Source organism: Brassica rapa, chromosome A10, assembly GCF_000309985.2.
Source record: "Brassica rapa cultivar Chiifu-401-42 chromosome A10, CAAS_Brap_v3.01, whole genome shotgun sequence".
Lineage (NCBI taxonomy): Eukaryota > Viridiplantae > Streptophyta > Magnoliopsida > Brassicales > Brassicaceae > Brassica > Brassica rapa.
This window is the reverse complement of record NC_024804.2, coordinates 3,302,789-3,327,607: the sequence shown is the minus strand read 5'-3', so window position 1 is coordinate 3,327,607 and position 24,819 is coordinate 3,302,789. Positions and strand designations below refer to the sequence as shown.

General features: G+C 37.0%; 1 protein-coding gene, 1 long non-coding RNA gene and 2 pseudogenes across 4 annotated transcripts; 3 read left to right on the top strand and 1 right to left on the bottom strand.

The window, feature by feature from the left end:
- Positions 1-3,633: 3,633 nt before the first annotated feature.
- On the top strand, positions 3,634-19,475 carry LOC117128889. The gene is made up of 3 exons (XR_004452300.1): positions 3,634-3,644; positions 12,370-12,375; positions 19,248-19,475. It is a non-coding gene; the product is annotated as an uncharacterized LOC117128889 (long non-coding RNA).
- LOC103843938 lies at positions 14,183-19,475 on the top strand (annotated as a pseudogene).
- On the bottom strand, positions 18,048-20,309 carry LOC103843939 (annotated as a pseudogene).
- Positions 20,310-21,359: 1,050 nt separating this feature from the next.
- Positions 21,360-24,145, top strand: LOC103843940 (telomere repeat-binding protein 5). Of its 3 annotated transcripts, none has more exons than XM_033281611.1 (9): positions 21,360-21,483; positions 21,586-22,261; positions 22,342-22,479; positions 22,576-22,635; positions 22,711-22,790; positions 22,873-23,114; positions 23,208-23,477; positions 23,563-23,626; positions 23,729-24,145. In XM_033281611.1, the coding sequence occupies exons 1-9, from the start codon at positions 21,403-21,405 to the stop codon at positions 23,906-23,908; spliced, it is 1,791 nt and encodes a 596-aa protein (XP_033137502.1). In that variant the 5' UTR covers positions 21,360-21,402; the 3' UTR covers positions 23,909-24,145. The 3 variants fall into 3 exon arrangements, with proteins under 3 accessions (XP_033137502.1, XP_033137500.1, XP_033137501.1); XM_033281609.1 differs by having other exon boundaries at positions 22,570-22,635; XM_033281610.1 differs by having other exon boundaries at positions 21,381-21,483; positions 21,589-22,261; positions 22,570-22,635.
- Positions 24,146-24,819: the final 674 nt, after the last annotated feature.

Here is a 24,819-nt window from a genome sequence, read left to right as displayed (position 1 = left end):
AATTATGATTTTTTTAAACTTACAACCCCTTTTCTATATTGTAAAGATGTCTGAAATCATAGATGTGTTTTCCTGCATACTGGATAGCTTATGTTTCTACAAACCCATTCATTAATGAAGTAAAAATGAAAATTATGACTGTAAGTAAGAGAGCATAGGTTGTTTCTATAGTTGTAATTTCTGAAGCGTATAGTGCATGTATTGTTTTCTTGTTCTGTCATCGGAGGCCTAATAGTTTTCTCAAATTGGTGATGATAAGGTTGATGTCTAGTCTTACAATTGTGTTGGAATTATTGTACGTGATGGGAAGTGTAAATTTAAAATCAGCAGTTATGTTATATTGTTGTTGGCTGTCATGAGGTATTGGCTATTCTCGTGAACAAGGAAGCTGGAGTTGGGATGGTGAATCTCATGGTACATTAAATTATATATTCTTTATGTATTTTTCATTTGATTTATACTTTCATTATTTTCTCTTTATGTAGTTTTTTTTGTGTTTTATATTTAATTTAGAGGTTATCTTACTTCATTGAAAACTGAAAGTGGATAGATTTAAATATTTGATTGGAATCAATAAATTTATAGTTGTGCTTTATATCATAACTTTTGTGATTATTTGAAATAATTCTACGCTTCGCACAATGTTTTTTTAATTTTTTAACAGCTATTTTGTAATTTTAGTTTTAGTTATGTGTTAACTTTTGCTGTGATTTTCAAGAAATTTCTTATTTTTTTCCTAAATTTGAGTTTCATGACCATTAAAATGGGAAAAATCCATGAGATACATCATTTAATAAAGAGACAATGTGTGGAATATCCCCAATTAAGGTTCAGCAGGTAAGTAATAAAATACCTACTAACGTATATATTATCTAAAAGTTGATTGCGATTCGAAATTGGAAACATTGGAATTGGGTGAGATAATAAGATTAGCATTATGGGTGTCAAAAGAATCATAATAAAAAAATAAAGATTTGTGTTGAATTAGAAAATGATTTGAAGAACTTGTACGAGAGATAAAGAGATTAGAACACATAAAAGGAAGAAGAGAGAGAGATAGAGATAAGGGTATTATAGTCATTAAAAATATTAAAAAGAAAGAAGGTTATATGGCAAATTACATGAGTTTCTAGGTGTATCTACGTCAATTACTCTTTTTTTTTTTTTTTTTTTGACGTCGAACGGCCATTCTATTACTCAAACTTGAGGTGGTCTGGGTAACCAGACCGGAATAGAACAACCAATAAAAAATAACTCTCTGCGAAAGGTCCTAGCAGTCTTGGCTAAAAAATCAGAAAACTGGTTGCGCACACGTGGCACGTGGGTAATCTTGAATTCCGGAAAGCAAATCTGTAGCGTCTCTATCTTCTCCAATTCCGTTGCGAAGCTTGGCCACTCATGGGGTTCCTTTATCATTGCAATCAGCTCCTTACAGTCTGTTCCAAAGCTCTGGCATGTCAAATGTTGAAGCATGTTCTCCATCGCCCACCGCAGTGCTTCTACCTCCGAGTGTAATGCTGATTCACATCGAATGAAATTCCGAGTTCCCATAATTTGTATGTTCTCTCCACCATCCATCCAGACCCATCCACATCCACTAAATCGATCAGAAGCTGTCCACGATCCATCTAACATGCAAATACTACCCAAGCTTAAGACTTGGTCTTCATCATTATTGTTGGCCTGTACTATTGGCGGTATCCTCTCATTTGCATTAAACCATGCTTGACACTCACTTTCTGCGTATCGAACTAGTTCTAGAGGGTCTCTGTCTATTCCCCTGAAAAGCTTATCGTTACGAGCCTTCCAAATATACCATATTATCCAGGGATAAGGATCCCTGTCTTGGCCTGGCTCTAAGATATCATTCTTCCTCCAGAATAGATAGTCCATGTTCGTGTAGACGCTTGACACTGGAAATATACCTGGGGCTGTAGGAGTTACTGATAGGGACCATACTTGGAGTGCTGGAGGGCAATCAAATATCGCATGAGTTACAGATTCTTCTATTTCTCCACATCTGGGACAGTAATTATCGCACCTCATATTTCTCCTTACTAGATTTCTCGTTACTGCCACCTGACCCGTTATCAATTGCTATATAAGATGGCACATCTTCCGTGGTGCTTTCACCTTCCAAGCAAAGGCTTGAAGTTTAGTTATACTTGGTTCCAATAATTCCTTTCCCTCTTCTGGCTTCAACAGATTCTGTGCAACCCAGTATCCAGATTTCACTGTGTATTGGCCATTTCTCGTGTAGTTCCAGCAGAAAGTATCACGACGATGAGTAGAACTTATAGCCATGCTACGGACTAGTGATATGTCATCTGGGTGGACATAATCCTCTAGTAGCCCTATGTTCCATTCTTTTGATTCCTGATTAATGAGGTCACTAACTCTCATATTCGGATTCATTACAGGCGCTACATGTGTAGCTGGTCTTGCAGGTATCGTTGGAATCCACGGATCCTCCCACACCTTAACTTCATAACCAGAATGAATCTTCTGTCTGGTATCCAAAAGCAAAAGCTTCCTCGCGGCAGAAATGCTTGTCCACACATATGATGGGCTACTAGTAGATGTTGCTCGTAAAGGCGAGGTCATTCTATAGTATCTGCCCCTCAATACTCGGCCAACCAGTGAATCAGGGTACTGAACCAATCTCCATAATTGCTTTGCCAACAGAGCTAGATTAAACTCATGAATCAAACGAAAGCCAATCCCACCCTCTTCTTTTGGTAGACAAACCTTTTCCCATTTCGCCCAATGTATTCCTCTTTTTGGTGGATTCGAACTCTACCAAAATTGTGCAATGGCACTGGCGAGGTTTTCACAAATCTCCAATGGGAGCAGAAACGTCGACATGACGTATGTCGGAAGAGCAAGTAGAATGGATTTGATCATTACCTCCTTCCCTCCTTTTGACAGCCATCTGCCTGTCCAACCATTTACTCTATGCATTAGGTTGTCCTTCAGAAATGCAAAAAGTTTGCATTTGGATCCACTAATATCCTCTGGGATCCCCAAATACTTCCCCATCCCACCATCATTCTGTATTCCAAGTGCATCTTTAATCTCTTGCCTAGTAGTTGCATTAATCCTCTTACCAAAGAGTAAGGAAGATTTATCGAAATTAATACATTGACCAGATACTTTACCATATGTCCTGACTACTTTCATTACTTCTTCACATTCACGGGGCTCCGCCTTACAAAAGAAAAGGCTATCATCAGCAAAGAGAAGGTGGGATACCGACGGACACGCGCGTGTGACACGCATCCCCGTTATCTTTCCTTGATTCTCTGCATGATTAAGAAGGCAAGCGAGCGCTTCCGTGCATAGAATAAAAATGAAAGGAGACAAAGGATCTCCTTGTCGTAGGCCTCTACCAGGAACAATATTTCCTCTTGGCTGTCCATTCATAAGAACCTTATATTTCACCGACGTAACGCATCGCATTATCCAGCTGATCCAAGTTTCTGAAAAGCCCATCTTTCGCATGACAGCTTCAATGAACGACCATTCCATCCTATCATATGCTTTACTCATGTCCGTCTTAATGGCCATCCTTTTGCTGCGTCCACTTGGTTTAGTCCTCAGAGCATGAAACATTTCTTGGGCTATCATAATGTTGTCTGAAATCTGTCTTCCAGCAATAAAAGCAGACTGAGTTTCCGAAATCAAACCGGGTAACACTTTCTTTAATCTCTGGCATAAGACCTTGGAGATTATCTTGTAGCAGACATTACACAAGCTAATGGGTCTAAATTGAGCCATATCATTGGGTTTGGCCGTCTTTGGGATGAGACATATATTCGTATCATTCAGTCCATTCGCCACCGTCCCTTCAAAAAGGAATTTATTAACCATAAGAGTTAACTTTTCCTTTACAATATCCCAAAATTGCTGATAGAAAAGCGCCGTCATCCCATCTGGTCCAGGGGCCTTGTCTGGATGCATAGCAAAAAGTGCTAATTTGACCTCCCATTCGGATACCGGCTCTGTAAGGTTGTCGTTCATTGCACCAGTTATTGTCGTAGGAACTTGAGCTAGCGCCTCTTCAATGTGCTCTGGGTTAGACGACTCGAAGATCTGTCTAAAATAGCTAGTAGCAATGGCTACTAATCCTTCTTCATCCTCAACTATATTTCCGTTTGCATCTAGGAGCTGCGTAATTTTATTCCTTGCTCTTCTTTGCTTAGTTAGGGCATGAAAAAATTTTGTATTTCTATCCCCTTCTCTTAGCCAAAACACTCGACTCTTCTGTTTCCAAAACATTTCTTCTGCTTTAAGAGCATCTGAAAGTTCCTTCAACGCTGCTGCAATTTCCTCAGTTGTAGCATTGTCATCTGCATACATGCCTTCCACCTTTTCTTTAAGCTCCTCCACAAGCTTTGCCGAGTTAACATTATGCTGTCTCCTCCATTCGCTTAAGGCTTTTCGGCAACTAGAAATATGTTCCATAATATTCGCATTGGGAGGAAGATCAGGAGATTTCCATCCCTCAAGAATGACCTGCCTTAGCTCCTCATTATCTAGCCATCTTTTATCAAACTTGAATTTTTTTGATTTCCTCGTTGGCTTTATGAGTATATCCGCGAGAACCGGAAGATGGTCCGATCCCCATAACCTCATATACTTGACAGTCGAGTGAGGAAACTTCTCATGCCAGTCCGGATTTCCCACAGCTCTGTCCAGGCGACATCGAACAGTTGATCCGCCTGCTCTCTTCCCTACCCATGAGAGCATGTCTCCTGTGAAAGGAAACTCTAACATTCCACAATCATTAAGCATCTGCTTGAAAGGCAAAAATGAACTATCAGGGCGTTGTCTTCCCCCCTCTTTTTCGTTATGACCCGTTATTTCATTAAAATCTCCTATCATAAACCAAGGTCCAGATCTTGTTGTTGAGAAACGCGTAAGACGTTCCCAAACTTGATCTCATCTCTCTAGTACAGGATCCCCATAAACAAATGTCATATAGAATTTTATTCCATCAATGACTGCCTCAATGTCAATCATACGGTTATTAGAAAATAAAACATTAACTTGAAATTCATCCATAAAAAATAAAGCTAAACCTCCGCTGAGACCAAGTGGCTCAACAGTAAACAAATGATCAAATCCTAAGTCAGCCTGAATGTTTTGCAACAACAGCCTCTTATTCTTCGTCTCAGAAAGAAACACAAGTCCTGGGTGATGCTTCTTACACATCTCCGTAAGGCGTCGAACTGTGAGGTCGTTTCCAATCCCTCGACAGTTCCAACTGAGTGTCTTCATGGATGAGAACGGGAGGTTTTTGAGGACCCCTCCGAACCCCTACCATGCCGCAAATCTGCTTTAGATTTCTTTGAGCTACTTGGACGTGGTTGACCATTTTCTTTTGTTTCCCCAGAAGGAGGTAAAACAGCATTGCGCATCCTTGGAGATCCCCGACGGAAGAGCTCAGCCTTTCTGCTGGAAAGACCGAGTGGAACTCTATGACGTGAAGAACCCTTGCTTGAGGTTGATCGCTTCCCTTTTATCTTTTTGACAGCACCCATTGGAACCTGATCCACTTGACGAGAAGAGACCACCCTATCCATTTCATTTAACTCCTCCCCAAGTAAATCATCTGATATGTCATCACATTCCATCCATGCTTCTTGTTGTGGGGCTACAATGATAGCCGTCTCCCCCGCCTCTCCCATGTCCATATCTTGCAGTGCACCAATAATTTGTCCTTCATCCTCATCATGAGGCACAACATTCTCAGTGTTTGAAAAATCAAAAGCACGTGTTATTTCCTTATAACGAAAAGTAACGTTATCATCGTTGGAAACTTCATCACGAGAGGGTGTGATAATAGTGCTTGCTAACTTCTTGCCACTGGAACGTTTATCATGTGGCTGCTCCGTTTGACCAATATACGACGAGGAAGGCTGTAAACCTTGGGTCTTTGTAGCATGATCCTCTTTGTTAACGAAAGAGTCATCACCCTTCTTCTCCACATGTTTGTTCCTTTCACGCTAAGAAAGTTGATTCTTATGCTCATACGGAGCATAACGGTGACTGTGCCGAGAGACAGGCCGACTCCATCTGTTCCCCTCTTGTCTACGAGAGTGTCTCTCTGGGCCATAACCACGGTTTGAAGCCTCAAATCCTGTCCTGTTAGAAGCATTCACTGGAACATCATAGTTAGTGGATCGCCGATCTTTACGCAAGTCCAAATTGCGATCCATGCGGTCATGGTATCGCTCACGTTCATGAGAATCCCTCAACAAAGGTTGATGGGAGAGTGAATCCGTAGGTAGTTGAACCCTGGAGAAAACACCTGCCTGCTTTGCTTGTTGGCGAAAGTCTTCTTGCTTCTTTGGGCATAGAGCTTCTTCGTGTGACAGGAAGCCACAGTACTTACAGTGCTTAAACAACTTATCATAAGTGAAATGGAGCGAGACTTCATCTCCTTCTGGCGAGCTAGCTTTCTTTGTAAAAATCATAGGTTTCCTGGTATCAACATCAACTAGCAGCCTACCTGCCGAAAGCTCCATTGTATCTATGTGTCCTAGTTTACCACCAATACTTCTCAGATTCTTGACAGTCCATATGTGAAGCGGTATTCCAGTAATCTCAACCCAAAAGGGAACTGTCCAGGGATAGTCATCATGAACATTAGGTTCCCAACGAACTAACACGAACATACAGAAATTATAATGAAAAGGACCCTGTTGCAGCACCAATTTTATATCCCCTTCTGAGGAGAAGTTGAACAAGAACTTTCCATTGCCTAAATCGTTGGCTGTGACTCTATCTTGCACTCCCCATTGAGTCGGCATATGGCTGATTAGTTTCTCCACGTTCTGTTTCTTTGGGTTCAGCACTTTACCGATCAAAGACATACGGTACTCTCTGATGGTATGAGGGTCCTCGTCATCTACCAACTGAATGGGTTCGTCTTCATCCTCCAAGAGAATACCCTTTCCTTTTTTGTCCGCCATACGAGCAGAACTGAAGCGATTGAATGATCCCATGATATAGGATTTAAACAGATCCGTAGACTCTGTTATGATCGGACCAGATCAGGAGAATAACAGTAAGGGACAAGCCAAAGAGCCAGTACACCACGAGCCTTAAGTATGATCAGATCAAAGGAGACCAGGTCAAGTCCGATCAATATTTGCCAAGGTTCAGACGAAACCAAAGCAGCTTCCTTGCTGGAGACGTCACGAGGAAACGACACCACTCCGGACGAGAGCACCTGATTCCGCAACAGAGAGAGATGAGATGCTGGCCAATCTAACGTCAAAGGACGTTTAGATCAGAGGAAGATCGAAACCCCAAAGAAGGTCTCAATCTCAGAAGTCGCCATCGTCTTCAGATATTTGGTTTAACTTTTTGTATTTATGAAATATTTTATTTGGTTGAAAATTGTATTCCCTTGGTTGTTTATTCATGTTGCATTGTATGATAGAAGTAATTGTATAATATTTTAGATGTTTTCTTTTAAATGGCTTTTTTTGTTGTTGTTTGTGTTACTTTGTAGTATTGTACGTTTAGTTTTTGGTTATGTTTTAAATATTTGTTGTGTAATCGAGGATATTTGTGAGATTGTGATGGCTCTTTGGTTGTGTTGTATCTTGGAGATATAATTGTGAGCCATCAATTTAATATAATATGTGTTTTTCCTTCGTGTGATCTAGTTTTTGATTTGTTAACTTTTATAAATTAAATTTTCTCATTTCTTTGAAGAAAAATAACGTAACAACTGTTCTTTAAATCATAAAACAACGTTTTTGTTTGTTTATATTGGTATAAGGTGTTGCATATGTTTTCAAATGGTATACCGACATGTTATTTTTATCTTTGTATTTTTATAATTTATCATGTAACACTTAATTCATCATATAGTTTATCTTTGAAATTTTGTTCTTGTATAGTTATTGTTTATGTTCTTCTAGCATTGGTCATTGTATCCTTAACTTGTTTTCTAATTAAGTTTCCAGATTATGTATTTTAGATTTCTGACTCTGCCAAGCACAACATTATTATATCATTTGTCCTAGAATGATATACAAACTTTCTGTAGTCATGTGGAAATGATGAATTATAAAAAAAAATGTGGAAACGATGAAGCCTTATGTTGATGTTGTTGTGATGAAAATAGTCATTACTGAGTGACTCATAATTAAAATTTCAAATAATGATAAATAATCATTGGAAGTCCAATCCAATTGAGAGGAGTTAACTCGATTAGTTACAAAGATATTATTTCAATATTATCCTAGTTGTTTATGGTTCCAATATTTATTAGTCAGTCCAAGTTTTATGCTATTAATATGATGATATACAGTAAAAATCTATAAATTAATAATATTAGAATTATGGTATTTTATTAATTTAGAGATTTATTAATTTACAAAAAATATTCTTTTTTGTTTTTTTTTGTTTTCAACAAATATTTTTTTTAAATGAAAATATTTGATTTTAGTATAAATACGTTAATTAATTTTTTTGTAATTCAACGTTATATTGGTTTGATTAAATTATTTTATGTATATAATGTATGTTTCATTGAATTTAAATATGTTTTTAGATTTAATTTTACTAAATCTTATCAAATATATTAAATTTTTAATAAATTATAAAGACAGTTTTATTGAGAATATAAAATGAAAAATATAATAGTTTGTTTGTACATAAAAGTGTACATACATAAAAATTATTAGTTTATTATGTTTATTAATTTAATCGAGAGTTTATAGATTTTTCTAGTGTATGCCATGTTTGTAAATCTGTGATAAGCTCTTCTTTACAAATTTGGCGCTAAATATGAAAAATAATGTTACATATTAAAGCTCGCAATTAAAATATACCAGTGTAAATAGGAAATTATTATCTATGGCTATAGGAAATAAAAATCTAAATCTTATACATGTATTTGTATAATCTTTTAACAATCAAATTAATAAACTTAGGAAGTTGACAAAAAGAACAAAATAAAAAGAAAATGGATGATTTTATTTAATCGAGAATGTGCTTGGCGGCCCAAATTGTATGAATCATTAACCAAAGCCAATGGATCAGATATTCTGTTATTCGCAAGTACTTTATAAAATTGAGAGTATAGCTCGATTATTTCCCCATGCAACAATATTTTGTTATCATGTTTCGCAGGAATAATTAAGAATTCTGATACTTTTAGTGAAGACATACAAAGTTCCAAATGTTAAACCCGCAAAGACAATGTTGCAGCGGACAACCTTGCTAAGAAGGCTCTGTCAAACTTCTTCAACTGCATGTAAAACTCCTTATGAAATTAATGCATTAGTCGTTCAAAAAAAAAACCCCGTAGCCTGGTGACTGTTAAACGACGATGTGTACAGATGAAAGATGGTCTCTGCTAGTTGGAGACCTATTGAGTACTTTTCCTCGTTGTTTATGTTTCAAGTGATAGTGTAGTTAAATGAAGAGAAACAGTTTGAAGAAATTTATGTATCAAAGCTTTGACTCTATGAACCAAGCTGTGTACTAAACGAATTTGTTCTTATTGTTTAAAGAAGCGTGGGAGGATGAACCCTTTTTGATAGCTATTATTGATTACTAAAACAAAGTAATCTATGTTTCTTGTGTCGACCTTTTTGATAGCTATTCCTAGCAATGTGGCTGTCCTTTTTAGATTTGTCTCCAGTCAATTGATTTGGCCTTTTTTTTTAAAACTGGAGTGCTGTCCCAAGCCGTTACCTGCAAGGCTGCAATGTATGCAGAGAAAGCGAGGCTGATATTTCGATCGAACTTTCATTATTAGGACACTACAAAAAAAAGGCTTTTCTTAGCGGACGGAAAACGCTATCTAACGATACGATAGCGGTTTATGAAACGCTGTATCATCGCCCGTCATTGTAGGCCAAACACATTAGATAGCGGTTTTTTGCATTGCTATCTTATTGTTATATATTATAGCGTTTTTCTGTATGCAATTAAATATTTTTAATAGCATATCTTTAACGTTATTATTTACATTAAATTATTTATTTTAGAATTAATTATTTAAAATTTATTTATTTAAAATTTATTTATTTAAAATTTATTTATTTGTAGGTTTAATAATTAAAAACATAATAAATTATTTTTTATTAAACATTATAAATTACATTTGATAGAAGATAAGAATCAGTTTACACTTAACACTAAACCAAATGTTATAAAAATTAAATCTAATCTAACCTAATTTTAATTAAACTTAATCAAAACCTAATCTTCTTGAGCCAGCCTCCTCAGGAGCTTCTCCGTTCCTCGCCGCAAGCCCCATGACCACAACCTCTTCTCACGGCCACCAACTTCACTGTCGCCTCCTCGCTGCAAACCCCATGACCACCACTCTGCTCCGACCACCCACTTCTCCGTCGCCTCCTCGCCGCAAGCCCCATGACCACCACCTCCCTTCACGACCACCAGCTTCTCCATCGCCTCCTAGCCGCAAACCCAATGACTACCACATCTGCTAAAAATCACCATTTCTTCCTCACTTTTAACGAGAACAGAAAACCAGATTTAAAAGAGAGAGAGAGAGAGAGAGAGAGAGAGAGAGAGAGAGAGAGAGAGAGAGAGGTGACCAGTGGTGGTGAGAGAGACGGTGGCGAAAGGGGGAGATGGCGGTGGTCAAGCATCTTCAGATCCGCGGTCGCTGGGTTCTGGGTTCGACTCCACCTTCAGACTCGTGTGTGTGTGAGGAGAGTGTTACAGAGAAAGGAGATGTGTGTTACATGAATCATGTATGTGTGTGTTTGAGACAGTGAGGGAGATGAAGGGAATGATACAAAGAGGAAGAGATCGATAAAGTCTAGAAGAAGGAAAATGAAAAGATGAATTCTTGGCCATTGGATTACAAATAATCAATGGTCAAAAATATTAATCCAAATTTTGAAGAATGGACCAATAAGAACGAAGGAGGAAGATCACAAAAGAGTGATTTTTAGCCTTTGGATCAAAACTAATCAAATGCCCAAAATAAAACTAATAAGAATTATCTGTTCATTTATCTATAATCATCTTTTTGTGTTGTTTTTTATTTAATGGTTTTATTTTTATTTTTGAATTGTATAATGTAAATTTGAAATATTATACATAGTCTGAGATATATATTATAAAAATTATATTTTATTTAAAGTTTGAGGTTTAATGTTCTTATGATATATGTTAAAGTATGTGGTTTAGGGATTGGATTATATTGTTAGAGTTTGATTGGAGATTTAAGGCTTGTGTTTTGAAAGTTATATATTAATATTAAAAAGAGTAAATTTCGAGTTTATGTTTAAGATCTAAAGTTATAGTATGAGAATATTAGAGTTTTAAGTTGTGTTTTATAGTTTAGGGATTAAAAATTTGTTTAGGATTTGGGGATTCAAAAAGCTAAATATAGCATTTCATTATATTCTGCTATTAAAAATAGGCTATCATAGCGTTTCCGAATATACCATTCTATCATAGCGTTTCCAAATATACAAACGCTATCTAAAATTAAGGGGTATATCAACCATAGCGGAAAGACAAAAAACGCTGTACTCTAGTGCTATGAAAACGATTTTTTCTTTGTAGTGAGAGGTTTATAAGTGACTTACTTGACCTGAGACAATATTTGTGTGGTCTGACAACGACAGTTCCACACGCTACCTGTAGACAGAAAAGGTAACACCTTAGAACATTAGTCTTTGGGAGTACATGGCTTGGGGTTATTATATGTGAAAGATACAAAATCGACAATTCATGACCTCAGATAACCCTCAGCATCGGTCTTATCACAAAACATACAGGAGTTTCTTTGAACATTTGGAGCAGCCAATATAACACCAACTGAACACCGGTCACTTTGGCTGTGCAGAGAAACTCAATTATCTGTGAAACATAGAATAACATGTAGAATGAGCAGAGTAATTTCCAAGAGTCTTCAACTTAGATAGACATGTTCACCCGAGGGTGTGCAGTGATAACATATTCATTTAGCTCAGAAACAGTGAGTGGTTAAATTTTCTAGGCATGAACCACCTTTGATGAAGATGCTGTCTGCTCTGTTCCATCACCTGTTAATCTGAAAGAGGATAAGTTCAGACGGCAGTCAAAATAAGGGGGAAGAAAGATGCCCAATATATTTGATGTGCACGAAGTGGAGTTTATCTAATTAGAATAAAGACAATTTGCTTGCAAACTGCTCTTTCCCAATAGCTGTCTCAGAGTCTAAGTATATATGTGTCCCAGATGTGGCATTCAGAAACTGGCCTACAAAAAAAAGATATTGAGTTTAGTTAAAGCAATGGCTGTCCAGAAACACATGTTATGCAAGGAATTTGACTAAATCTATGTGTATATGCAAAAAAAAAAAAGAAACATAAGCAGCTAGTTGTATCACCTCCAACTATCTTCGGATTTACTGGTGGCAACCACAATTTTTGGCTCAGCCCCGTAGCTTTCGAATTTTTTATGAAATGCAAGAGGCAAATAGTCAAATATACTAACACAGAAGTTCACATCCCTACGAAGATGCAAATGATATTCAGTCACATGCTGTATACACAGGAATATAGAGGATAACAACTAAAGATTTAACAGTCCTAAGCACCTTTCTCAACGTATAGTTAGCATTACACAGTGTGTCCCCTGCGTACACTCGTTGATTGTGCTCCTGATTGCACTGACCTCACCTACAAAAATGGTAAGTGGAAATACGTTAATAAAGGCTATTATATAAACCAACTACACTCTAAAATTCAAAAATATACACCATGGAGTTGTCTGTTGGTGTTTGCCATTGTAAGTAGCTGGTCGTATGGACAGAATCGAAACAGTTCAAAGAAGAATCCATGGGTCCTGAGTCTCATCTTTTTCCGCACACAGAACACATTTCTTACGAAGTGATCAAACTCATCTTGGTGAAGTGGCTGTTGTTTCTAGCAACATAAAAACACACAAAGCTTGTGCACTTGTCCTTCTTTCAGTATATTCTTGAAAGTATTAAGTCTATGTGTGGCAAGGGTACTTTGTACTGCAAGTAGCAAAAGTTTGGCTGTTAGTAAGATAAAGGTATTTTAAAAAGTATGTAGGTTGACTGCAAGTAGAAATATATTGGCTATTAGAAAGCTACGTTCTTGTACAATAAGTAATTTTTGTTTAAAAAAATAGTTAGCTTTCTAGTACCTTCTTGTCCAGTAACACCATGTCTACCACAATTAGTTCACCTCCTTTCTGCAGAATGCGAGCCTCCTAGAATCAAAGCAGTCTGGTGACTACAACCTCCTTAGATTTGGAAAATTGCCATTACAGTGAGCTTCAGTTTGGCTAGGTCCTGGGTATCGTGTAAGATAGATAATCAAAAGTATAAGTCTCATATGCAGGAAGATGACGATAAAGCTTAACAGAGAAACCGAAGGATCTCCATTCAATAGGACCTAGTGGGAATAATTGATTGGGAGACATAAATGAGGTTAGTTAATCCGGCGAGTAAATTCAGAGGAAGTAGTGGGGACGATGATAATGCCGTAACTTCAACCGTCAATTAAGTTTTGTGATATTGGCCCAATCAAAACAGAAGCCCATCCATCACTTTCTTTCATCGAGAAAACAGAATTATAAACTAAAGATTTGTTGGACACGTAGCGAATTTTGGAGCAGGGTGTGCTGAGATGGAGGCCTGAGGTGGAGGTCTGAGGAGAGTTTCTGAACAACTTTATTATTATAGATAGATAGATTATCTAAGAAAATATCTAACTATATCTAAGAAAATATCTAACTAACTAAATAGTTTTTTTTTTTGTAAATTTGACATTTAAAACGGATAATGTATGTAAACCGCAATTTGAAATTTGATAAAATTCAATGATTTTCTCTGCATACACATATCAACCATACGAATCAAAGAATTTGTTATAGACTGGTCCTCTTGTTCGGGGCAACAACATTGGTCGACCATTTCCGAGAGATTACTCGTTCCTTCTTCTATACTATTAATATTTCCCTCCATTTGCATTAGAAATATTATGTATAGTTCTTTGGCCGGTGACATTTTCAAAAGTTGACATTCCCAGCTTTCGCTTTCGGTATTCATAAGAGTTTTTGTAACTTGCAAGTATATGTATTTTGGTTCGAGGTATAATGTTTCAAAATAATTGTAGTTGCTAAGTTTTTTGTTTTGAAAACTGAGAGGCAGTCAAGAATGGGGGCAACTCTAAACGGGCTTCTGTTTTATGTGTGTGCGGCTTTCTCCATAATTCATCTTGCTCACTCTCAGAATCAACAAGGTATTGATTGGTACCATATTTTATCCCTTCTGTATTATTGTTTGTTCTTATAAATATGTTATTGGACAGTTACAAAGCCTTTAATAATTGTGAGATTTTTAGATAGAACGTTATAAAAAAACACTATATATCTCTTCCTGTTCTTACCAGGATTCATCAGCTTAGATTGTGGATTACCTTCTAATGAGTCTCCTTACAACGAACCCTTTACCAATCTGACATACATATCTGATGCCAGTTTCCTCCACAGCGGAAAAACTGGTACCATCCACAAAGACTTGAAGACACACTTTATGAAGCCATATACTGGTTTGAGATACTTTCCAGATGGAATACGAAACTGTTATAATCTGAGCGTGATGCAAGACACAAAGTATCTGATCAGGACTGTGTTCGTATATGGGAACTACGACGGTCTCAATGCTTCTCCAAGATTCGACCTCTATCTCGGTCCTAATATTTGGACAACCATAGATGCGAAATTATCGGGTCCAGGTATGGCTCAGGAGATCATTCACATCACAAGATCCAATATTTTGGAAATATGTCTTGTTAAGACAGGGACAAGTACACCACTAATATCAGCCCTGGAATTAAGACCGTTGCCATATGATACTTATATTACTCGAACTGGTTCCTTGAAGTATGTGGACCGAATCTATTTCAGCAATTCGGACCAAGGTGTACGGTATGTCAACTTAGCCTAAATAGTTTTTTTTTCCATCACAATTATGTCAGTTTTGCTCATTGCTCCTAAAGTATTTATACGCTTGACTGTGACAGTTACCCTGAAGATGTATATGATCGTGCTTGGTCTCCGTTCTTGCCAGTAGAATGGACGCAGATAAACACAACCCTCAACGTTGTTGATCCTCATAAAGACTATAACCCGCCACAAGATGTCATTAAGACTGCTGCGACACCCGCTATTGCCAGTGAACCAATGACCTTTTCTTGGACTTTGGACACTTCTGACGACGAGACTTATGCCTACCTCTATATGGCTGACATCCAAAAAGTGAGAAATAATGATACCAGGGAATTTGACATTATCGCGAATGGTAAAGTTGAATTTGATCCTTATAGTCCAATGAAGTTCGAAGTAGAGGTTTTGTTTAACAGAGTGCCTCTGAAATGCGAGGGAGGGTTGTGTCGTGTGCAACTCTCAAGAACTCGAAAGTCGACTCTTCCACCCTTGATGAATGCTTTAGAGATTTTCCAAGTAATTGAGTTTCCACAATCAGAGACGAATCAAGATGATGGTATGTAGCTGTGGTGTTTTGTCAATATATAGAGACATATTAATATGTTGTTACACATGTTAGTTCTCATTGTTCTTTTTGTTGATATTCAGTGATTGCTATGAAGAATATCCGTGATACGTATGGATTGAATAAAATCAGCTGGCAGGGTGATCCATGTGTTCCTAAACAATTCTTGTGGTCTGGTTTACGCTGCAATGTTATAGATGTGTCCACACCACCAAGAATCATAGCATTGTAAGAACAATTAAACCTCATTCTTATTATCAAAACTTAATTAAGCAATTAAAAATTTCTTATGTGACATGCATGTCTCGGATCCATGTGAACAGAGATTTGTCTTCAAGTGGATTAAGTGGAGATATACCACTTTTCATACAAAATCTTACTCAACTTCAAGAATTGTACGTATCTCCTTGAATCCATATAGAGGAAAACATATTCGGAAAATAGGTTTACAATTTATTTATATTGATAACGAAAGTCATGGGCTGTTTGCCCATAGTCTTTCTGAGCAGAAATATACCCTTACGAGGAAACAAGATACTTAACATTTTATCTTTACAATTTTCAGGGACCTGTCGAGAAACAACTTGACTGGAGAAGTGCCTGAATTTCTAGCCAAGATGAAATCATTGATGCTCATGTAAGTTTTCTGAAGAGCAAAATAAATTTTGGTCACAACAATTTATAATTGTCTCCTTATATCCATAGAAACTTAAGTGGAAATAAGCTTAGAGGCCGCATTCCACAAGCCCTGCTTGATAGAGAAAAAGAAGGACTAAAGCTAACGTAAGGTTTCCATCTTTGAGATGATCTTCTTTCTATTATGTACTATCCACTCTGTTTTAGTATTTATTTGATGTCTTCAACAACGTTTTTGTTCCTTAGTCTTGATGGATATCTAAGGACATGTAAATCATGCAAAAAAAAATTCCCCGTGGTGGCGGTTGTTGGTGCATCTCTTTCTTCTGTGGCCATTATCATTACTGTGGTGGTTTTAATCTTCATCTTCAAAAGGAAAAAGCCATCAATTTCTAAAGGTAGTTAGAAAAATATATGATCCATTGTGAAAGTATATGAAAACTCGTGGATCCTTCAATTTTGATTTTATTTTTGCAGTTAAACGTTCATCACTAGAATTAAAAAACAGAAGATTTACATATTCAGAGGTCAAAGATATGACTAATAACTTTCAAGTTGTTCTTGGCAAAGGAGGCTTCGGTGTTGTTTGTCATGGTTTTCTAAATAATCAACAAGTAGCCGTCAAAGTTCTCTCTCAATCATCAACTCAAGGCTATAAGGAATTCAAAACAGAAGTACTTGATTACACTAAACCCTTTCCCTAAATTTTCAGGAAATCATGACTTCATGAATCATATATCCTTTTATATTCTTGATTTTTAGGTTGAACTACTTCTAAGAGTTCACCACATAAATTTAGTTAACCTCATCGGATATTGTGATGAAGGGAATGACTTAGCTCTCATCTACGAGTTCATGGAAAATGGGAACCTAAAGGAATATCTCTCAGGTAAACCGTTTGATTATTTTGAAAAAGAGTTACCTCTTCTAAATCAAAGGGGGTTTAAAACTATATGGTGAATTTTGGCAGGAGAACGTGATGGCTCTGTTTTAAACTGGCCAAGTAGACTGAAAATAGCTATTGAGTCTGCTCTAGGTTTGTCAAATTTTTTTAGTTGTGTATTTATATCCTTTTCAACTCTTTTTAAATGATAAGTAGCTAACATATGAGGTTTTCATTGTACTAGGAATTGAATATTTGCATATTGGATGTAAGCCGCCAATGGTTCATAGAGATGTGAAAAGTACCAATATATTGTTAGGACAACATTTTGAAGCCAAACTCGCCGATTTTGGACTTTCTAGATCTTTCCTTGTGGGAAGTAAAACTCATGTATCAACAACAAATGTTGCTGGAACTATTGGATATCTTGATCCCGAGTAAGTTCTAGTTCACATTGTATATTAAAAGATGTTTTATTTTTTGCGTGTTATCTAACATCTTCAGATTATTTTCTTGCAGATACTATCAAAAGCATTGGTTAACGGAGAAGAGTGATGTTTACAGCTTTGGAATCGTGTTACTTGAGATTATCACTGGCCAACCAGTGATTGACCAATCACGTGAAAATTCTTACATAGTAGAATGGGCTAAGTCTATGCTCGCAAATGGTGATATTGAAAGTATTATGGATCCGAAACTCCAACGAGAATATGACACAGGTTCATCTTGGAAAGCTCTTGAATTAGCAATGGCATGCATTAACCCTTCTTCCGCAGAGAGACCAAACATGACACGGGTTGCTCATGAACTAAATGAGTGTTTGGAAGTATATGAGAACCTAACTAAAAGAAGGAGCCAAGATGCAAATTCATCCAAGTCCACGGGACATAGCATAAGCTTCGTCAGTGACACTCCTTCAGCTCGTTAATCTTTTCATCTAAATGTTTTTTTCTCTCCACAGGTTGCATTTAAGTGTGTAATGTGAATATGTTTAACAAAGCTTCATCTTGTGCTATGGAATCAACGGTTTGAATATTTAAATGGTGTTTGCTTGGACGTTCCTTCAGCTACACGTAACTTTTTGTGCTTGTTCCAAAATCTCATTAGCTTTCGCAGATATTCTGAGTCAGCACGGATCAAAGCGTTGATTCATGAGTTTTATGATAGTCAAAAAAATTGCTCAAGATTGTTCAGTATTACCAAGATCAAAACTAAGGTATGTAATAAAACCGATTTGCCTCAGTTTGAGCAATATTTTGGAGAATTCTCACTGTAAAATTAGCACAAGGCTTTGCTTTCTTTGATGTTGCAGAGAATAAACTCAACATTTTTAGTCAAAGAGAAGATGAAACTATCACATCACTTCAAACATTTTTCGAGTTTAATACTCCCTTTGTTTTTAAATAAGTGTTTGTTATTAATTATATCTCTGACCAATAGTATTTGAGATAAATATATGAAATCAATGCAGTTTTCAATTAATTTTTCGCTCAAAATAAGTATAATTTGTATTGGAATTGTAAAATGACATTTTTATTTTTTGTAACAAGAAAAAAATGTTAAAATGACACTTATTATGAAACATAAGGAGTATATTAAAGACAATATTACTAAATGTCACAGACATTCCACAAGGACACACAAATTCCAACGAAACTAGAAGCATGCTTACAGGTCATGAAAAAAAAAGAGAGAAGGTAACGGTAATCAAATGCATTTAGAAACGCAGATCATCTTAATCATAGAAGTACTGCAGTTCAAAGTCCAAAGTTTCGCTGAGGCTATGGTACCTGTAATCATCTTCTGGTATACTACCATCAGAGAAGTCATCAGGGTAGCCATCTTCTGCTAAATTCACGGTCGCGTCAAATGGGTAATCATGGATCGGTTCATTAGGGCGTCTCACAACTTTGATCCTCTAGAAACACCGCTTCTCCAGATCCCCAGCAAGGTTAACGTTGTAACAGTTGCGTAAGTCAAGATGTTCCAGGTTAGGACAACTATCAAGAATGGCGTTCAAACCGGCTTCTGTTCATTTGTTCCCAAAAAGCTGGAGGTGGCGAAGTCCATGCATTGTTTCAGCGGTTGCTAGAGCAACATCATCACTCTTGTCTCTAGAATGACTGTAACCCACACAGTTTTCTTTCAATGTCTTCAGATTTGGACAAGACTGGCCTACAACTTTCAGAGTGTCAAGCAATGGGAGTTTCACGACTGCTTCGGCTAGTCCCTGCTTGTTATTAGATTGCACATTGAAACTTTAAGGCTTCTAAGATTTCTTGAACTGCAAATAGTTGGGTGTAAAAGTTTAATAACATAATCAAAGATAGGAACAAGAGCGATAAAAGATGCTAAACATTATTACAAAATATATTTTTTCCTAGCATCCCAATAACCTGAAGCTAACCATTAATGCTTCTTCACTCAGAGGTATAACAATAATAGAATCAAGTGGATGTTCTCTATTCCAAAATGGATAAAGTACACAAACCTGAAAAATAAGCTTTGCCAGTTAACCCTAATGAGAACACAACATTAACAAAATCACTTGCAGTGCAATGCATACCTCAATTTTTCCATAAGGAATAAGAACTACTAAGAGCTTCTCCAATCCATTCTATTTTTTACTTTAAATTAAAATTTAAAGTAAAAATATTTTAATGGTATTCTAATTTTTACTATATATTAGAGTAAAAAAATACTTATACTTGAGTAATTCATTTATTTTTGGATTAGAATACAACTGGTCTAAGATCTTTCTTTTATTCTAGTCAAAAAAAAATTATTTCATGGCCAAACTCAGTCTTAACCCTAGAAGTAGAACACAGAAAAAAACATAGAGAGGGAGAGCAAGAGAGAACCTATGGGCGATGTAGCTGAGGAGAGAGTTAGTACAAAAGTTCCACAGATGGATCGCAACCAAGCCGCCCTGGCTACGATCAACTGCATGGCGGCATATTTTCTCGTGATACTTGTGTTTCCAGGGATCAAGGCTACGCATCTCAATTTTACGCCACATCGAGGGGTCTTTACAGACGCTACGCCACGACCTGCACACTTTCTTTGCTTTTTCCACTATCTCAACCGCGTCAAGATGCTGAAGAATTAACGACGTCAGTTCCGGAGGAAGATCCGCCCATTTTCTATGTTCTCCTTCCTTCATCATCGTTTGTAAGGACGAGGAAGCCATTCTGTGGATGATCAAAATCCCAAAGAGTGTAATGAAAAAATCCAAAAGAGTGTAGCAGTTTCAATATATATCCTCGTCGATAACTAATTTACAGTCTGGTCCTCGTGACTTAATTAATAATGGGCTAAACATTCTTAATATTATTCTTACCCACTCAAAGAGCCTCTGTTGCATTGTTTTGGGCCTAGGCTTATTTGGATTATGAAATGAAATATTCTAATAAAATAGAAAATATGTGAAAATTTGAAAAAGACAATAATAAAAGAAAAGAATGACGTAGATTGGACTAAAGAAAAACATTTAAAATGGCATTTGTGACTGAACGTTTTTCTCGAAATATGTGTGTGGTTAAAAAGACGCACGATCCGACAGAGACACCACGTGTCCGAATGGGAAGGAAGTTCGTGAGACAGTGGTGGGTCACCCAAGAAAGAGAAAGAAGAACAAGTCTTCAGGGTAATGAGGGGTTTTACTGGTAATAGCCGGTTATTCGCTCTTCAGACACGTCCCGATGTTACTGGTATAAGACCCAGGGGGTTTAAGCCTTTGTCACGTCCCGTACTCTTTTCTCGTTTCCACACAAACAAAAGGGGTTTTTCGTTTTCACAGAACTTCGACAACAAAAAGAGAAAAGACTTTCCTTATACCTTTCGTTAGAGACTTCGCCTGCTTTGTTTCGGAGAAAACGGTGAGAATCTTAATTGTTTTCTTTGATCTGCTATTTTAGATTGTGTTTTCACTGTTACGAGCGAATAACAAAAAGTTTTTTTGGACGGGCGTCTGTGTTGAATCTTCGTTTGTCAGAACCTGAAATGTGTTTTGCTTTCGTGAAAATGTATTTTCTTGGTAATAGAAATTTCTGTCTGAACTATGTCTCTATTTTACTCTTATAACATCAACTGTACGTTGCATTAGATCTTGGGTAATAGAAATGAGTTGGGTTCTAGCGAGGTTTTACAAAATGTCCTCTCTGAAATTGGAAATCTAGTGCTTGTTCACATATATAGAATGTGAGAATGACTATCGAATCTGTTGGTGAATATTCTAACTCGTTAATTAATAAACCTAACTTGTCTTCCTGTCTAGGTTAATTAATTAATCGGTGACAAAGCATTACATCCTTTTGTTGAATGTCTGAAACTTGTTCTTGAAATCATGGTGTTGCAAAGGAGGCTTGATCATGGATTCAATGGCTATGAGGTGCCTCCTACACCTCGAGCTACAAGATCACCAAGAGTAAATAGATTCATAAACTTTTGTCTGTTTCCAACATTTTTGAAGTACCATTGTAGGTTCTTCCCCTCTGATATATCTGATTGTGTTTGTGAATTTTGCTAGAAGAGTGCTTTCAAGAAGAATCAAATATCTTCCTTCGATTTGTTGGCTGCAGTAGCTGGAGACCTTCTGCTTGAAAGTGGTGGCAATTCTTCTTCCTCAAGTAACAACGCCATAGGGGATACTAATGAAGAAGATCAGTGTGCTGTTAAGACAAAACCGCATCAAACAGTGGTAGAGGAAATTAACTGTGATCATATTCATGACAATGATGCTGAGAGGAGGTTCTTTGTCTCTGAGATCCTTCCAAAAACTCATAGATCTCCAAGTCCTCCCAAAGATTTCCATTTTGGATCTACCTCTGGCATAACTTCGGACTCCTCGGAGAAGCTTGGCACTCAAGGATTAGGTCAGAGTGTTTGTTTTAGGTCAGAGACTAACGATAAGATATCAATGCATGGGAGACTAATAAATGATTGTGAACCAGAGTTATCAAGGGATATTATAGCCGAGAATAAGCATCATATAGGTAGTGGCTTCAAGAAACCTGTTCCTCCTCCAGTGTGCTCTGATGATATAGATTTACTCAATGATGATGGCGAAAACTTCTCAGCACGTTACACAACGAAAACATTTAGGTCAACCCTTAGAATAGGAGATAGAAGAATAAAGAAAGTCCTGGCTTCAAAGTATTGTAAACTCTCTTCAAAGCAGAAAGAGACGACGGTTACTAATTCAGGTGAGCATATATATATAGACCATTTTGTGGGCTAGTGATATTTTTTTTGACAATGTTTATGTTTTTCTAAATATGTTTAGACATGGACTTGAAGCCTAGTTACTACAACAAGAAACATTGTCTTAAAAGCTTCAGATCAGAGAGGAGATATCCAATCAAGAAAAGAAGATACTTTGATGGTTATACAGCGTCACAATCAGAAGAAACACCTAAAAGGGGTAATAATCAGATGCTAGTAGTTTAAGCTTCAACCTTCAAGCTACATCATGATGAGTGACTTTGAGCTTTGGTTTTTTTTTTTTTTGAAGGTTCAGCTTTTATGTCAACCATAGCTTGTCAGAAGCAGCCAGCTTTACAATCAAGAGATTCTCACGGTATCTTTTTCTATTAAGGTTTTACTATCACTCAAGAGTTTTGTACTGACTTTGTTAAATTTTTGCTGTGCTTAGTGAAACTTGGAATCAAGTCATTTAAAGTTCCTGAGCTTTTCATTGAGATTCCAGAGACTGCTACTGTTGGTTCGCTTAAGGTTTGAACTATTTTTGCTTAGAAATTTCTGAAAGGGTCATTCATATTTGTGATATTAATGAGAATTTACTTACCTTTGCTAGAGGACAGTCTTGGAAGCTGTGACCACCATACTTGAAGGTGGACTACGCATAGGTGTTCTTGTTCATGGAAAAAAAGTTAGAGACGACAGTAAAATGCTTCTTCAGAATGGAATCTCTCTAGACACTCTCTCAGACACCTTAGGCTTTTGTCTTGAGCCAAACCCTCCACACTCCACAAAACCGCTGGCTCCTGAAGATTCTGATTGTCTCCGTCCATTTAATGTACCTCACACGCTAACAAGGTAAGTCTTACTTCAAACATTAATGTTTGCTTCTTATTTATTTGGTGTAGATTAAAAGTAACATTTTCCTAATGTGATTTGTATGTCCATTAGGTGTCTTGCATCACAAGGGAAACATGCTAAACCTAGTAACTCTGTAGAAAGTGACCTTGACTCCAAACCCTCTGCACATAATAGGGCCAAACCAGTCTACTCCAGAGCTTTGATTCCTGTAGCTCCTCCTCTGCATGCACAGGCTTTAAACGTAGTCCCACCTCGAAAACCTAAGCGATCTGAGGTGGCTCAGCGCAGAATCCGTAGACCTTTCTCTGTTGCAGAAGTAGAGGTCCTTGTTCAAGCTGTGGAGAGACTTGGGACCGGAAGGTGATTGATTTGCTAATGTTACAACAAACCTAAAAGTCTTAATGGTCCAAGAAAGTTCTAATATTGATGTCATATCTATCTGTAGGTGGCGTGATGTAAAGCTGCGAGCGTTTGATAATGCAAAGCACCGGACTTATGTCGATTTGAAGGTAAAACAAACAAAACAATATCTTATTTTACCGCTCATTTTGTAAATGAGGTATGTTGCTTATGCAAGAAGTTATTATATTTTGGTTTGATGTGAATGATAGGATAAGTGGAAAACGCTGGTGCACACAGCAAGAATATCGCCACAACAAAGGAGAGGTGAGCCAGTTCCACAGGAGCTCTTAGACAGGGTACTGATGGCTCATGCCTACTGGTCCCAGCAACAGGGGAAACAACAGTTGCTGGAGGGACATCAGAAGCTCGAGACCAGTCTTGGTCTATAGACTGGGAAAGAAATGTTATCTTCGCGGTGTGAAAATGGATGTTAGCGGGATGAAACTGATCTTTTTTTACTTTCATATATACTTTTTTTTGTTTATTTGTTATGTTATGTATTTGAAAATATTCATTGTGTAAGGAAAAAAAAAGGAAAGGAATGTGGTGAAGAAGGGTATAGATGAAGATATGTGAGGTCTAATGTAATTGTCACAGTGCTTGGTTAATAATAACATGTTATTCCTTTTGTTGCCTTGCAAATTTTTGACCCTTAAGGTGTTTCATCAGGAACTTGCATAAAGAGTTTTCTATTCAAATTTGTGAATTTAGCAACTGATGTTAGGAGTTTTCAAGGCTCCTAATCAAATGTTATAGTATAAAAGATTGTCGAACCAATCCTAGGTGATTCTAAAGCAAAGGGAATGCAAGTTCATGCTTAAACTAAGTGCAATCCAATTTTAAAAATGGTATGAACTAAGAACTAATAAGCTAATGCAATAAAGGAATGATCTTTCTTTTTTAATATGAAGCAAGAGGACTCATGGGTAGGCCTGGGACTTTTTAACCGGAACCGAATACCGAACCGGATCAGACCCGAAATGGACCGGTTCGGATCGGTTTCGGATAAGGCATATTTAACCGATGGGTAATGTTTATGAATATCCACGGGTATCGGGTCGGTTCGGGTTTTTATCCGGATCCGATCGGGTACCCGTTTAAACCGAAATAATGTTTAAAAAACATGGATTTGCGCCTCATGGGTTTCGAACCCGGGTGGGAAAGTTGAAAGTACATCAACTTTTACCACTGCACCACTTCTATTTCGTTGTAGTTACTTTCAAACTATACATATATATCCGATTTGGATTAAACTATTTAAAAAAAAAAATAAAAAAAAAATAGAAAATATAAAATACAT

Excerpts from the sequence above, each read along its gene's own strand:
- LOC103843940 (XM_033281609.1), top strand. The coding sequence starts at position 21,403 with ATGGTGTTGCAAAGGAGGCTTGATCATGGATTCAATGGCTATGAGGTG. Across the intron at positions 21,484-21,585 it reads GAGCTACAAGATCACCAAGA|AAGAGTGCTTTCAAGAAGAA; the intron begins GTAAATAGATTC and ends GAATTTTGCTAG. Across the intron at positions 22,480-22,569 it reads AGAAGAAACACCTAAAAGGG|GTTCAGCTTTTATGTCAACC; the intron begins GTAATAATCAGA and ends TTTTTTTTGAAG.